General features: G+C 37.3%; 1 protein-coding gene across 1 annotated transcript; it reads right to left on the bottom strand.

Moving 5' to 3' along the window:
• Positions 1–3,601: 3,601 nt before the first annotated feature.
• Positions 3,602–14,836, bottom strand: LOC138347414 (uncharacterized). Its single transcript, XM_069295712.1, has 7 exons — positions 14,636–14,836; positions 14,448–14,515; positions 5,581–5,663; positions 5,073–5,193; positions 4,293–4,531; positions 3,945–4,012; positions 3,602–3,832 (listed from the first exon to the last, which is right to left on the bottom strand). The coding sequence occupies exons 1-7, from the start codon at positions 14,834–14,836 to the stop codon at positions 3,602–3,604; spliced, it is 1,011 nt and encodes a 336-aa protein (XP_069151813.1).
• Positions 14,837–15,349: the final 513 nt, after the last annotated feature.

The following is a 15,349-nucleotide window of genomic DNA, read 5'->3' as shown; positions in this document are numbered from 1 at the left end:
TAGTGGAGCATGCTCCACTAGCTAAAGCATACATCTAAGCGATAAAACAACAGTAGACATACTCGAAACTAGGAAGACCTACCAAATTCGGATGAAAGCTCCACGTTTGGATAACTGCAATGGTGTATTGTAAACTTTAACGTCCACATGTGCCTGCACATAAAAGTAGATTTTGTATGGGGTAAGTACTCACTTGTACTAAGTATGGGTATATGCAAACACACAGCAAGGACATGCATGAGTAAGAATAGCTCTTTCCTAACAACATGATTTATGGAAAAGGGAACTTAGTGGACTTGCCAGATTTGGATTAGGAAAGTCAGTGGACTTGCCATATTTGGGTTAGGAAATTCATACCATGAGAGTAACATTCATCATCATACATATAATATTTCACATAACACATACAATATTACATATAAGACATAATATATTGCATATAACAGTTAACATATTTAATACAATTTGATCATATTCCTTGAGACCTTGGAATCATGGACTTGCCATTAAGACTTCCAAAAATGAGGGCTCAATATAAGGGGCCTCAAGTAGGGGGCCTTTATAGCAAACACAAATTCTGCTTCATTCATTCATAAGCTAGTGTAAACACATGCTATGCCTAGGATGTAGTTTAAGACTTTCATCGGGTTCGCTGAGCAATGGACAAGAATGACCTACTGTAATTACTTGAGACTAGCTCACCTTATCATTATCCTATCCTACCACCTTTGGTATTATTCATTTCACTATGTGCATCATTTGAGGCTAACCTCATTCATTCATTTGGAAATTTAACTATAACCGACATAGATCATGTAAGCATCATGAAATCCAGTGTCTGCCCACACTGAAAAGAGGTTGAATCAACGGCCAAAGTGACTAAAAACATGCTAGAGCATATAAAGAATTTAAGCTTGCTAGATCCCTATATTAGTAGTATACGTTCAAAGACTAGGAGATGTAAGGTGACCCATACCCGGGATGCCTGACAGTCTCATCTCATGAGAGTTACGCAAACTTCCGCCCTTCCTTAAAGAAGGTATCACTACTCATAGTTAGCCTATTGGTGCTTAGTATAAAATTCTATTTCATTCAACTACTACGTCATGGAAGCTGGCTTCTAGTATACGGACATCATAGCTCAATGTATGATTTCTCATCTCATTATTAATATTAAGTATACATTAATCTCAATACATTCATTAGATTATTCATAGAGACTGGCCTCTTCATTAACTCTACACTCTAATACGTGAGTACGATTTGGTACATATACTTTGGCTCATTTGAGATTGCTCTCATCTTTCACATTAACCTCTTATCATGTTGTCACCACATTCATTAGCTTTAGCACATTTGCTCTTCATTATTTCTTACCCGTTTTTACGTGAATGTTCATTTCATTATATGCCAATGCATTTGGCCGTTAGTAATTTCCACACTGTACCTTAAACCTTCAAGTAGTTCATCATTTCGTTACATACAACTTAGGTTCACTTACTTTAAAATGTACGCTAGACTTATGGGTCTATACATACATGCCATGAGGCTTCATTCATAATTTGTTTAACTGATTCATATCTTCCTATGATTTTGTGATACAAGACTTATGATTGTTGTATGTATGCCAAGATCATCGATTTCGATCTATGTAAGCAGCATTATTTGAACACTTATTCACGTATGACTTATGTATCAATATGGAAATTGGGCAAGGGAACCCGAAATCGAGCCCCAACGCCTTCTTTTAGTTTTCCATTGATTTCTCTCTTCTTCTTTGTTTTCATTCATTCGGAATGAGAGAATCTGGGAACGAACCCCTACAACGTAACTTCTTTTAATTTCATTTTTCCTTAAACAATTTTTGTTTTGACCAAGAGTGTGTGGGATTGAACCCCCACAACCCCACTTTCATTTTCTCTTTAATTCCTTTTATTCTGCCTAGACGTCGTGGGTTCGATTCCCACACGCCCCAACCTTTATTTTTTGTTTAATTTTCCTTAAATATGACTGAGACGTGGTGGGTTCAAACCCTACTCCTCTCATTTCATTAATTTTGTTTTAGGTTTAGGTGAATCGGCAAAGGGTACTCGGGTTCGAATCCCGTGTTCCTCACTCTTTTTTATTTTAATTAAATATAGTTTTCTGAAATTGACGTCTTAGGTTCAATCCGTACTAACCTCTCATGTTTTAAATATAATTTTCAAACTATCCTAAACTTCAAACATTAGCCTAAATTAAGGTAACACAATGCTGTAAATGTAGTCATGATTTCCATCTCCTTTTCATCAATATTTACACGTTAGTTCTTAGGATAATTCATGGATCATTTAGTACATCTTTAGTGTCATTTTTCATGGATTCATTTAGCGAATATTTTTCAGTCAATTCAGTCACATTACACTTCATATGAGCATCACGATATACACACGTTCTTGCACATAAAATACAAGGATTTAAACATGCCATTTCATGCTCTTATCCATGACCATGCGCCCACATAATCGTATCACAGATTTCCGAAAAACATCTTTCATTAACCACATAATTCTGAACATACATACATACACATAATCATCACGAAAACACATTACATCCCTAAATTCTACCAGCAAACATATCCAAACTACGAATCAATTGGAGATAGTTATAGGGACATGCAACGGGGAAAAATCCTACTTATTAGATTAATATTGACTGAATCATAAGGGTCTTTTGAGAAAGGTACCATGAGTAAGAAAACCCATACCTTATTTGACGTTTGTTTAACACACGACCTGCTGTCCAGCCCCCTCTCCAAGTCACGTTCAAGTCTCGAAACTCCAACACCACCCCACGGAAAACTCCTCTCTTTGCCTAACATTTTTACTTAGCGTTTGTATATATTTTTATTATATTTTTTTCGTGTGATATCTTCAAGTGTAAAGAACTTTGCTTGTGTTTTCTGTCCTTGTAATTTTGATAGGCAGAGAAAACGTGAGAAGAGTGGAGAAACGTGAGAGAGTAGTTAAGGATTAGGAGTTTTAGTTTGGGAATTAGTCAAACTAGGACTCCTTATTAATTTAATAAAATATCTTGTTTAATTATCTTATTGAAATCACCATAAATCCCTTAAAAATCAGATTATAAACCTCCATTTAAATATATTTATTGGATCCTTCCGTTGAGGTTTGAACCCGGGTGGAGTGACCACCGCGAAATGTGTCATTTAGGGTTGACCCGACACGAACCGCCTACTTAAATAAATTAATTAATAAATAAATTATTTCCTTATGGTAATTATTATATTACCCTTGGCCTGGAAACAACCATTTTATCCCTAGACCCTCCAAACCTAAGATTTTCCCTTTTTATGTCCGGTAAAGACTCATACGAATAAATCTTTATATTCGAGTTCCCTACATGGCTGGACCAATCCTTTTCTAGCAAGGGTTCAGATGTCTGGTTCTACGCTTATCAATTAGTCTGAATCCGGTCTAATCGTAGGCATTCTACACACATTAAGCACAATGCCAGTCATATCATAATATAAACACTATGCACACAACAACAAAGAATGGTGAGATAAGGAAACATAGACTTAAGAGTAGGAAGTCTAACCTCAAGAGCTGAAAAGATGAGGGTAGCGGGATCTCATATCGGTGTCGGCCTCCCATATAGCAACCTCAACAAGATGGTTCCTCCACAACAACTTCACTGTGGCAATCTCCTTGTTTGTCAGCCGCTTGTTCTGTCTGTCTAAAATGTCAACAAGTACCTCCTCATTGGACAAGTCTTCATCGACCCCCAAACCATCAACAGGTAGAATCGATGTTGGATCACCTAGGAACTTCTTTAACATAGAAACATAAAAGATTGGTTGAACAGAAGCTAGCTCCGTAGGAAATGCCAACTCATAGACCACCTCACAAACACTCTATAGGATCTCACATGGCCCAACATACCTCAGAATCAACTTCCCCTATCTGCCAAACCTCATCACTTCCTTCACAGGTGATATCTTCAAATAGACCTTGTCACGAACATTAAACTTTAAGGGCCATTTCCAATTATCTTCATATGACTTTTGCCGACTGTAAGCAGTAGCCAACTAGTCCCTAATCACACTGACCTTCTCTAAGGCCACATAAATGATCTCTGGACCCGAAATGGATGACTCTCTAACCTTGAACCATCAAACTGGAAGCCTACACCTCCTACCATATAATGCCTCGGACGGTGCCATCCCAATGCTAGATTATAGCTATTATTATACAAGAACTCTATCAAAGGCATATGGTCGTCCCAACTACCTATGAAGTCAATCACACAAGCTCTCAACATGTCCTCCAATGTCTGAATGAGCCGCTCTTCCTGCCAATCAGTTTGAGGATAAATGGCAGTACTAAGCTTTACCTGCATGCCTAAGTTCTTCTCGAAGGATCTCAAGAAATGTGAAGTGAACTGAGCATATCTATCTGAAATGATTGATAAAGAAATCCCATGCAATCTGACAATCTCATCAATGTAGAGTCTCGCATAACCCTCGGCTCTGTAAGTAGACTTCAAAGGGATAATGTGGGCACACTTAGTCATCATGTTCACAATAACCCATATGTTATATTGTTGTCTCCTAGTCTTCATAAAACCAACCACGAAGTCCAAATTTAATGGCCTTCCACTTCCATGTCGGAACCTCGATTATCAGAGTAAGACCTCTAAGCTTAACATTTTTGACCTTAACCTGTTGAAAATTAGGACAATTAGCCACGTATTAAGCAATGTCCTTCTTCATGTCATCACACCATAGATTTTTTTAAGATCGTGATACATCTTAGAGGAATCTGTATATATTGAATATCTAGAACAATCTTTGTCTGCAAATCATCTACATCTGGTTCACATAGCCTATCGTGGTAATTATGTATGCCGTCACCTCCAAAAGCAAAAGACTAATTCATCTTAACCTACACTGAGTCCTTTAGCTCCATCAACACAGGATCAAGATTTTCTGACCCTTTTTGAGTTCAACTACTAAAAATAATTCAGAACTTAGATGAATTGAAACACCCCCACTAATAGAGTCAACTAACCGCACATCCAATGTTGCCTGTCTATGTATATCTTTGACCAATTCCTTATTCTTATCCTCAACGTCGGATATACTTCCCATGCCCATCCTACTGAAAGCATCAGCTACAACATTAGCCTTACCTGGATGGTAGTGGACATTTATATCATAGTCCTTCAACAGCTCCAACAACCTCCGCTGACGTAGGTTCAAATCCCTTTGTGTGAACACGTACTAGAGACTTTTGTGGTCTGTGAACACATCCACATGCACTACATATAAGTAGTGCCTCCACAATTTTAGTGCAAACACCACAACCGCCAACTCCAAGTCATGAGTGGGATAATTCTTTTCATAAACGTTGAGCTATCGGGGCGTATAAGATATCACCTTACCACCCTGCATAAAAACACAACCAAAACAAACCCTAGATGCATAAAAATAAAAAGTTTAATTGTCACCACAGTTAGGCAAAATAAGCACCGAGGCTTAAGTGAGTCTGTCCTTGAGTTCCTGGAAACTCTTCTTACAAGTCTCCACCCATTCAAACTTTAATTTTTTCTTCATCAAAGCTGTGAGTGGGGCAACAATGGAAGAAAAACCCTCCACGAACCTGCGATAATAACCAGCCAATCCCAAGAAGCTATGAATATCTTCGGGAGTAAGAGTCTTTGGCCATTTCTTAACAACCTAAATCTTCATGGTATCTAACTCCAAACCATTGTCGGACATAACATGACCTACGAAGGTCACTAATCTTAGAAAGAATTTACACTTGCTGAATTTGGTAAACAACTGATATTGTCTAAGTACCTACAAGGTTAGTCTCAAATGTTTTTCATGCTCTACCTTGTACTTAGAGTATATGCTAATGTCATCAATGAATACTATGACTAAAGAGTCAAGGTATTCATGAAAGACTCTATTAATTTGATCCACAAATGCAGCAGGTGCATTTGTGAGACCAAATGACATAACTAGGAACTCATAGTGACCATAATGGGTATAAAAAGTTGTCTTGTGTATATCTCAATCCCTAACCCTTAGTTGATGGTACCCTAAACGAAGATCAATCTTCGAGAATAGACTAGACCCTTGGAGTTTGTCAAAAAATATATTCTATGAAGTGGGAACATATTACTGATAGTGACTTTGTTAAGCTTTCGATAATTGATGCACATTCTAAGGGTTCCATTTTTCTTTTTCACAAACAAAACTAGAGCGCCCAAAAGAGATATGCTCGGCTGAATGAAACCCATATGAGCGAGATCTTTTAACCGCAGCTTCAACTCTTTGAGTTTAACTGGAGTCATTTTATAGGGAGGAATAAAAGTTGGTTTAGTATCGGCTTCTAAGTCAATACCAAAATCAATCTCTCAAGGAGGAGGGACTCCAGGAAAATAATCAGGAAATACATCTACAAACTCATTCACCCAACAGGCACTGATTCTATTGAAAAAATGTCATGATCTAAATCATTAAAACTCACAATATGACAATATAACCCATTATACATCATTTTATTTTCCTTAAGGTTCGATATCAAGGGATTAGGATGACTCAAGCTATACCCCTCCAAGACTAGCTCCTCTTCATTAGAGAAACAAAATCATACCACTCTACTACGAAAATCAAACAAATATAACAACTGTGAAACCATTCAACGCCAAGGATAACATCAGAATCATGCATGTTTAACTAAACTAAGTCTGCACACATAGTCTTACCACTTACAACAATTGGGCAATCTTTGTATAGTCTATAAGTTCATACATTTTCTCCTAAAGGTGTATTAATCACCATAGGATCATGCAGAACTTTAGGAAATATTTCAAAAGTGAGAGCAAGCAAAAGAGTTACAAAGGAAAGCGTATACCCTAGATCAAGTAAAGAATAAAAAAAGTTGAGAATACTTGCAGAATACGTGTGACCACATCAACGAACTTCTCCTGCTCCTCCATCCCCTTTAGGGCATAGAACTTATTCCTCTTTGTAGGATCTGCTACTATGCACATTGTGGATTAGGCCTAGCAGAGCATTACGTCGAGCCTGACCTCTGTTCTGTAGGAAGTCTATAACCATGTGCCGACTCTTATCGCAACTGAAACAGGCATTAGTTCCCGGTCTTCACTCTCTACTGTAAGCACAGTCATACTTAGAACAGTTCTTTTTGGGACGCTGCATCTCACCTTTATTACCCTTCTTGGGCTCAAGTTTTCCTTCTCTAAGTGTTGTACTCCTCTGGGAATTAGAATTCGACGAATTCTGCTACCCCTTCATGAACCTGGGCTGCTCACGAATGCAAAAATTGTTTCTACGGCCTCCAGGACTGGTACCTTCCTTATCTAGAGGCTTCGGCCTCCAAGAATTACAAACAACCCTCTTTTTACGGCTGTCCTTTAACTACTAGACATGCACCAACAACCTGGAAAGGTCCATGTTATTGTGGAGCATCGCAGCCCAACACTCTTTCTTCCAAATCTCGCTGATTTTAATAAGGAACCTGGATAGTTTAAAAAACTTCAAGGAATACTCTCTGACTGTTATCGATAACTGTTTAAAGTTGATAAACTCCTTAACCTTGTCCTCCCTCATCTCAGTGGGGAAGATTATCTCCAGGAAAGCTATCGTAAACGGCTCCCAAGTGATCAAAATTCTATCCAAAGCTCGGCTATCCTATCACAACTTGCACCAAGTTTGTGCAACATCTTTGAGTTGATAGGAAGACAACTCTGCTTTCTCAAGATATATGGCCCCATGGCCACAAAAATCTTATGCGCCTCGGCCACAAACTCTTGGGGATTTTCTAATGTCTTGGATGGATTCATCCTCGTAAAGTCTCATAACATGTCATCCATGCTACGAACCAGTGGGTTTTCCCTTTGAACATTCTGCAGGTTGACCTGGTAAGTCATGGCTTGGGACTTCATAGGGATGCAAGGTTTCATCTGTTCAAGAGATGCCCGCACGTCCACATAAGTAAACCAGGCTGGGTTAATCGACATAGCCACTCATTCAGTTAAAGCCTGGGGTGGAACCATATTGTCCCCAGCAGCTGCTCCTCGTCTCCTCTGACTAGCGTCCCTCCTAGTATTCATTCTATGAAAATAATAAGAATTGATTTTAGATTGACTCATAACACCAAGAAATCAGACATTAGGAAAAGGCATGATAAGATCAGAAGAAGGGAAATTTTCTTACGCATCATGTAGTCTCTAATTCAGGATATTGTTGCTTTTCACTACCATGACTTAAAAACTACTCAATGTGATTTGTGTGATCTTATTATCCTTTAAATTTAACATATTGCTCTGATATCAACTTTTTCACGATCAGAATATAGACCCTGGACAAGTCCGACGTTGTTGACCTCTCAAAGGTCGCAGAAAAGCCTCCATACCTCATTGTTACTTCATCTAGGTTAATTTTAGCGGAAAATTTGAAATTTTTGTTACTTAATATTCATGTAATCCATTCTACATAAATTCATAAATGTTCACAATGAACAATCTAATATTAAGATTATCAAATGAAAGAAATAGTTTATAATTGCATTAAACGTATGTTTGCCAAAACGACACCAATATAAAGTCTGACATGAAAGTGGAAATGAATTACTAGTGAAACATGTTCTACTAGATAAAGCCTATATCTAAGCTATAAATAACAGTAAACATCCTCGAAGGCAGGAGGACATACAAAATCTGGATGAAAGGTCACTTGTACTATGTATTGTAAACTTTAATGTCCACCTGTGCCTGCACGTAAAACTAGATATTGTATGGGGTAAGTACTCATTTGTACTAAGTATGGGTATATGCAAGCACACACCAAGGGCATTCATGAGCAAGAATAGCTCTTTCCTAACAACATGATTTCTGGAAAGTCAACTCAGTTAACTTGCCAATTTTGTATAGGAAGGTCAGTGGACTTACTAGATTTGGGTTAGGAAAGTCATGCCATGAGAGTAAGATGCATAATCATACGTATCATATTGCACATAACACATACCATATTACATATAGCACACAACATATTGCATATGACACTTAATATATTTCATACAATTCGATCATATGCCATGAGACCTTGAAATCATGGACTTGACATTAAGACTTCCCAAAATGAGGGTTCAATATAAGGGACAACAAGTAGGGAGCCTTTTTAGCAAACAAAAATCCTGCTTCATTTATTCATAAGCTAGTTTAAACACATCCTATGCCTAGGTACTATATTAAAACTTTCATCGGGTTCGTTGTGCAATTGCCAAGAATAACCTAGTGTCATTTCTTATGTCTATCTCACCTCATGATTATCCTACCCTAACACCTTTGGTATCATTTATTTAATTATGTGCATCATTTGAGGCTGACCTAATTAATTAATTGGGAAGTTAAACTTTAACCGACATAGATCATGTGAGCATCATGATGTCCAGTGTCTTCCCCACACTGAAAAGAGGTTGAATCAACGGCCAAACTGGCTAAAAACATGCCAGAGTATATAACGAATTTAACCTTGCTAGATCCCTATATTAGCAGTATACGTTCAAAGACTAGGAGATATAAGGTGAACCATACCTGGCATGCCTGACAGTCTCATCTCATGAGAGTTACGTAAACTTCCGCCTTTCCCAAAAGAAGGTATCACTACTCATATCTAGCCTATTAATGATTAGTATAAAGTTCAATTTCATTCGACTACTAAGTCATGGAAGCTGGCTTCTAGTATGAGGACATCATAACTCAATATATGACTTATCATCTCATCATTGGTATTAAGTATACATTAATATCAATACTTTCATTAGAGTATTCATAGAGACTGACCTCTTAATTAACTCTACACTCTCATAAGTGAGTACGATTTGGTACATTTACTTAGGCTCATTTGAGATTGCTCTCTTCCATCACATTAACCTCTTATCATGTTATCACCACATTCATTAGCTATAGCACATTAGCTCTTCATAATTACTCACCCCTTTTTACGTGAATGTTCATTTCACCATATGGCAATGCACTTGGCCATTTAGTGTGTTCCACAATCTTTCATTACCCTTCTAGGAGTTCATTATTTCTTTACGTACATCTTAGGTTCACTTACTTTTAAACGTATGCTATACTTATGGGTCTATATATACAAGCCATGAGGCTTCATTTATAGTTCGTTTAAAAGATTCATATCTTCCTATGATTTTGTGATACAAGACTTATGCATCTTGTATATATTCCAAGATCATCGATTTCGATCTATGTAGAAAGTATTATTTGAACGTTTATTCACTTATGATTTATAAATCAATACGAAATTGGGCAAGGAAACCCGATTTGGAATCCCTCGGACAACACTTACATTTTATTTAATTTAGTTTGACCCGCATGACTTGGGGACCCAAAATCGAGCCCCAACGCCTTCTTTTTATTTTCCCTTAATTTCTCTCTTTTTATTTTTTTTCGTTCATTAGGACTAAGGGAATGTGGGATTAAACCTACACAACCTCATTTTCTTTTAATTTCCTTTTTCCTTAAATCATTAATTTTTTGACTAAGAGGGTTTGGTATAGAACCCCCACAACCCCACTTTATTTTTCCCTTTAATTCCTTTTATTCTGCCTAGAGGTTGTTGGTTTGATTCCCTCACTCCTCAACCTCTATTTTTCTTTTAATTTTTCCTTAAATCTGACCGAGAGGTCGTGGGTTCGAATCCCACTCCTCCTATTTCTTTAATTGTGTTTTAGGTTAAGGGGAATCGGCTAACGACACTCGGGTTCGAATCTCGTGTGCCTCACTCCTATTTATTTTAAATAATTACAGCTTTCTTATAGTGAGGTCTTGGGTTCAATCCTACTGACCTCATATGTTTTTAATATTATTTTCAAACTGTCCTAAACTTTAAACATTAGCCGAAACTAAATGATGCGGAAGCTAAATCATACTAATATGAAAAGATAGGGAAATACCCATATGCAAAATCTGATATATATGAAAACTAATGAGTTTATTTCAAAGAAAATATGAACTACTTCTATGCTGAAACTAACTATACTTGGAATAACCCTGTAAACAGTACTAGAAATAGGGAGAGAAGACCCAGCTAAATCTAGCAAAAACTAAAATTAAATGACTAAAGGCCGAAATGACACTCATGACTGTTTTCCTCAGATAATGAGGACTCACCACTGAATCTGCTGAACAGGAGATTTGAAATCGATCTATTCGTGATACAGATACTGAGAAGCTGAACCTATATCATGTGAAGATGTAGGGCATGTATGCGTTAGTACTTGAAAGGTACTGAGCATGTAGGATTGATTAAAACGGAAATAAAACATAACTAAACAAGCATAAAGAAAGTATAATGATTTGACAAGATAAACTGCTAAAATTGAATATTGAATATACTGATAAAATATAACATGCAAAAATTGAATATTGAATATACTGATAAATGTTAAGTGCAGAGAGTCTGATTGATTTAAAAGAGTTACTAATAACCGATAATAAAACCACATGATCTAAATGTGGAGTCCGATGCATAAGCCCTATCGAGATGACACAATATACCCTGCCAAAGGTATAAAGACATATTGCCCACAGAGAGGACTTACAATATACTTGGCTAGTAGTTTTGGGACTATTAGGTATGCTAAACCCTAGTCCAACTTGGAATTCTGCTACTCCCGTGAATTCTGTAAATTTACTAATTAGGTATGATTTTCTGTAAATACTAGATAGCTTGAAACTGAACATGCTAACCGAGAATGTAATAATAAATCTGGTAATTATGCATTTATAACTGAGGCTTATATATCTGAAGTGTCTGAAATATCTTACTCAACATGTGTAGTTCAACAACTAATGAAATACAAAGCTAGAGTTCTAAAATTCATGCAATAAGCTTAATAATAACATTATAATATTATTTGAAACATAAAAATAATAAATTCATAAAGTGTTGTTGATGTTCTAGAAACACTAGATCTAATCATGATATGAGAATCAAGAATCACACTGAAAACTAGGGATCCAATGTGTGAAATGAACCCACTAGTGAAATCCCACATACCTGTGAAAAAATTCCCTGAAGAAACATAAATTTTGGGGTTTGAACTACTGGAGCTTGTTGCGTTCTTGAAATAGGGTTCTTGAGCTTTTTCTTCTTTCTTGCTTCTAATTTTCTAACTTTTGATTTAATTATTTTAGTTTTATATGTTTTAATTATGTTTCTATTCTAAACAGACTAAAATCTTATTATTTAGGATAAAAAACAACATAAATTAAGGATTAAACAAAGTGGGAAAGGTCCAAAAGACCCCTAGGATAGTATGTGTTGGACCAATCGACTGCCAGGACAGACTGTCTGTCAGTTGATCGACGCCCCGTCGGTTGGTTCGTCGATTGGGCCTTTTCGAGAGGCCTTTACTAAAATGGACATATCTTTTTATTCAGAAGTCTGAATTTATCAAGGTCGATGGATATGTAAATCTAATTCAATTATCTATCAGTGGGGAGGTCATGGGACACCTAATTCATTTTGTGCTCAGACTTCTAGCTATTTAAAGTTGACCAAACTACATTTCCCCTTAACTATCTACTAATTTCCCACATACGTAAGACCTACGGACCATAGGTCCAGCTACAGACCATGCTGGTAATCCTTAGATCTTGTCAGAAACTAGGTGAATGGGGTTCTCGTTTGACGTTCATAGACTACAGACCGTAGTCTGACCTACAGACTGTAACGACGTCCGTCGACCAACACAACCAATTTTCTTGGGCTGAGATTTTTGGGAGTTTCTGATCCCATCGTCGTTTGTGCAGGACGGACCGTGGGTTAGGCTACAATCCATCATTGGTCTCGTCTCTTCCACCTTTAAATTATTCTGAAGAACATAGTTTTTTTCTATTTTAGATATAGGGTGTTACATCATCTCCCTCTTCGGAACATTCATTCTCGAATGAATATTAAACTAGCTGAACTACACAGGGAGAGCTGCAAACCCTACTACTAAACATTGAGATCTGAGTATGCGACTGTATTGAGTTTCAATAACATGCGAATATGCTTAAATTGCAAGTACAAATTGAGGGAAAATGATTCTAAGCCTGAATACACGTACGAATGACTGGAAAAAACTGAAGAGGAACTATTAACTCAAGCTACAGTGGAGTAGGAAAGAAAGAGGTGAGGGTACTTATCTTTCATGGCTGCTTCTGCTTCCCAAGTAGATCCCTCTATAGACTAACACCTCCACAAAAATCATGACTGAAGAGACTTCTTTATTTCTCAACTTTAACTTGATGGTAAATAATCTCAACTGGTACATCCTCATAAGAAAGACTATCTTTCACTGCCACACTCTATAACGGCACTATATAGGTTCGGTATCCCACAAAATCTTGAAGAGTGAGATGTGAAAGAACGAATGCACTGCTGCTAATTCTGCTGAAAACTTTAACTCATATGCCACTCTGCCAACCCTTTTAAAGTTCTTGTAAGGGCCTATATATCTAGGACTAAGCATTCCTTTCATTCCAAATTGCATCACCCCTTTCATAGATGAGACCATTAGAGAACTCAATCGTGAACTTGGAACTCTAGTTCCCTTCTCCTTACATCTGCATAAGATTTCTAACGACTTTGGGCGGTCTTAAGTTTATCTCTAATGAGTTGAAATTTCTCCATAGTATAAAGGAGTGAATATGTCCCTATCAAAGCTACTTCACCTACTTCAAACCAACCAACATGAGATCTACATCTACGACCATATAAAGCCTTATAAGTGGCCATTTGAATGTTGGAATAGTAGTTATTACTGAAGGCAAACTCAATAAGAGGAAGGTGATCATCCCTACTACATTTCAAATTGATCACACAACCTCTCAACATATCCTATAATGTCTGAATGGTATGATGTGCCTGCCCATCCATCTATGGATGAAATGATGTTTTAAGGTTAACTTGAGTACCAAGACCATTCTGAAATGACTTCTAGAAATGAGAGGAAAACTTAGGAGCTCTATCTGATATCATAGGCAAAGGAACACCATGCAACCTCACAATTTCAATCATGTAAAACTTGGAATAGTCCTCCACCTAATCTGTAGTCTTGACCGCTACAAAGCGTGAAGACTTAGTCATTCTATCAAATATCACCCAAATTGAGTTATGTTGTCTGCGAGTATGAGGTAACCGTGTGATAAAATCCATATTCATCACATCCCACTTCTCAGTAAGGAATATCGATCTCTTCAGTCATTCCTCTTGGTTTCTCACTTGGTGGGAATTGGGACACTTACTCACAAAGTCTGCTATATCCCTCTTGATGACATTCCACCAATAGACTTCCCACAGATCATGGTACATCTTAGTGGAAATTAGATGAATACAATACCTGGAGATAAGGACTTCTGCAATAATACGCTGCCTCAACTTGCCCACATCAGAAGCACAAAATTTACCCTGCTAGCGAAGTACACAATCTCCCTCTTGGGAGAAAACCTCCATTCTCTGATTGTGTATTGCATTTTTAAGTTCAAGATAAATTGGATCATTATTTTTCAATTCCTTAACCTCTAATACCAAAGAAGATTCCGCCTCATTCTGAACTGTTACACCATTATTTGATATGCTCATAAGGAGAACTCCTAAGCGAGCAAGCCTGTGAACATCCTTCACTAGCTCCTTCCTTTCTTCCTCAACGTGGGCTACACTACCTATAGATAATCTGATGAGGGCATCTGCTACTATATTCGCCTTACCGGGATTATAATACACACTCATATAATAATCCTTAATGAATTTGAGACATATCCCTTGGTAAAGATTCAACTATTTCAGGGTGAACACATACTGAAGGCTCTTATGGTCAGTGAACACGTCTACGTGAACACCATAAAGTAGTGTGTCGAAATCTTGAGTGCAAACACCATTCCTGCAAGCTCAAGGTCATGAGGTTGTTAGTTCTTCTCATGAACCCTATGTTCTCTAGACGCATAAGTTATCACCTTACCTCGTTGCATAAACACAAAACCTAGGCCAACTCTTGATGCATTACAATAGGTCATACAACCATCTAAACCCTCTGTCAGAGTAAAGATAGGAGTTGTATTCAAGCTAGTTTTCAATTCTATGATGCTTTTCCCACAAACATTTGACCATTGGAACTTGACCATCTTTAGAGTCAAGCTTGTCAATGGTGAGGCTATGGATAATAAACCTTCCCCGGACCTTGTGTAATAGATCGTTAGACCTAAAAAAATTATATCTGTAGCATGGGTAGGTATGGGCCACTGT

This window comes from Solanum lycopersicum, chromosome 3, assembly GCF_036512215.1.
Source record: "Solanum lycopersicum chromosome 3, SLM_r2.1".
NCBI classification, from domain to species: Eukaryota; Viridiplantae; Streptophyta; class Magnoliopsida; order Solanales; family Solanaceae; genus Solanum; species Solanum lycopersicum.
The sequence above is the reverse complement of the archived record's forward strand: the minus strand, read 5'-3'. Positions and strand labels throughout refer to the sequence as shown.

Coding starts and splice junctions, on each gene's coding strand:
- LOC138347414 (XM_069295712.1), bottom strand. CDS start 14,836: ATGAGTGTGTATTATAATCCCGGTAAGGCGAATATAGTAGCAGATGCC. Junction 5,664..14,447: donor GCAGAAGTCCTTATCTCCAG/GTATTGTATTCA, acceptor TTATTATCGCAG/GTTCGTGGAGGGTTTTTCTT. Junction 4,532..5,072: donor CAGGCAACATTGGATGTGCG/GTTAGTTGACTC, acceptor GTCTACTTACAG/AGCCGAGGGTTATGCGAGAC.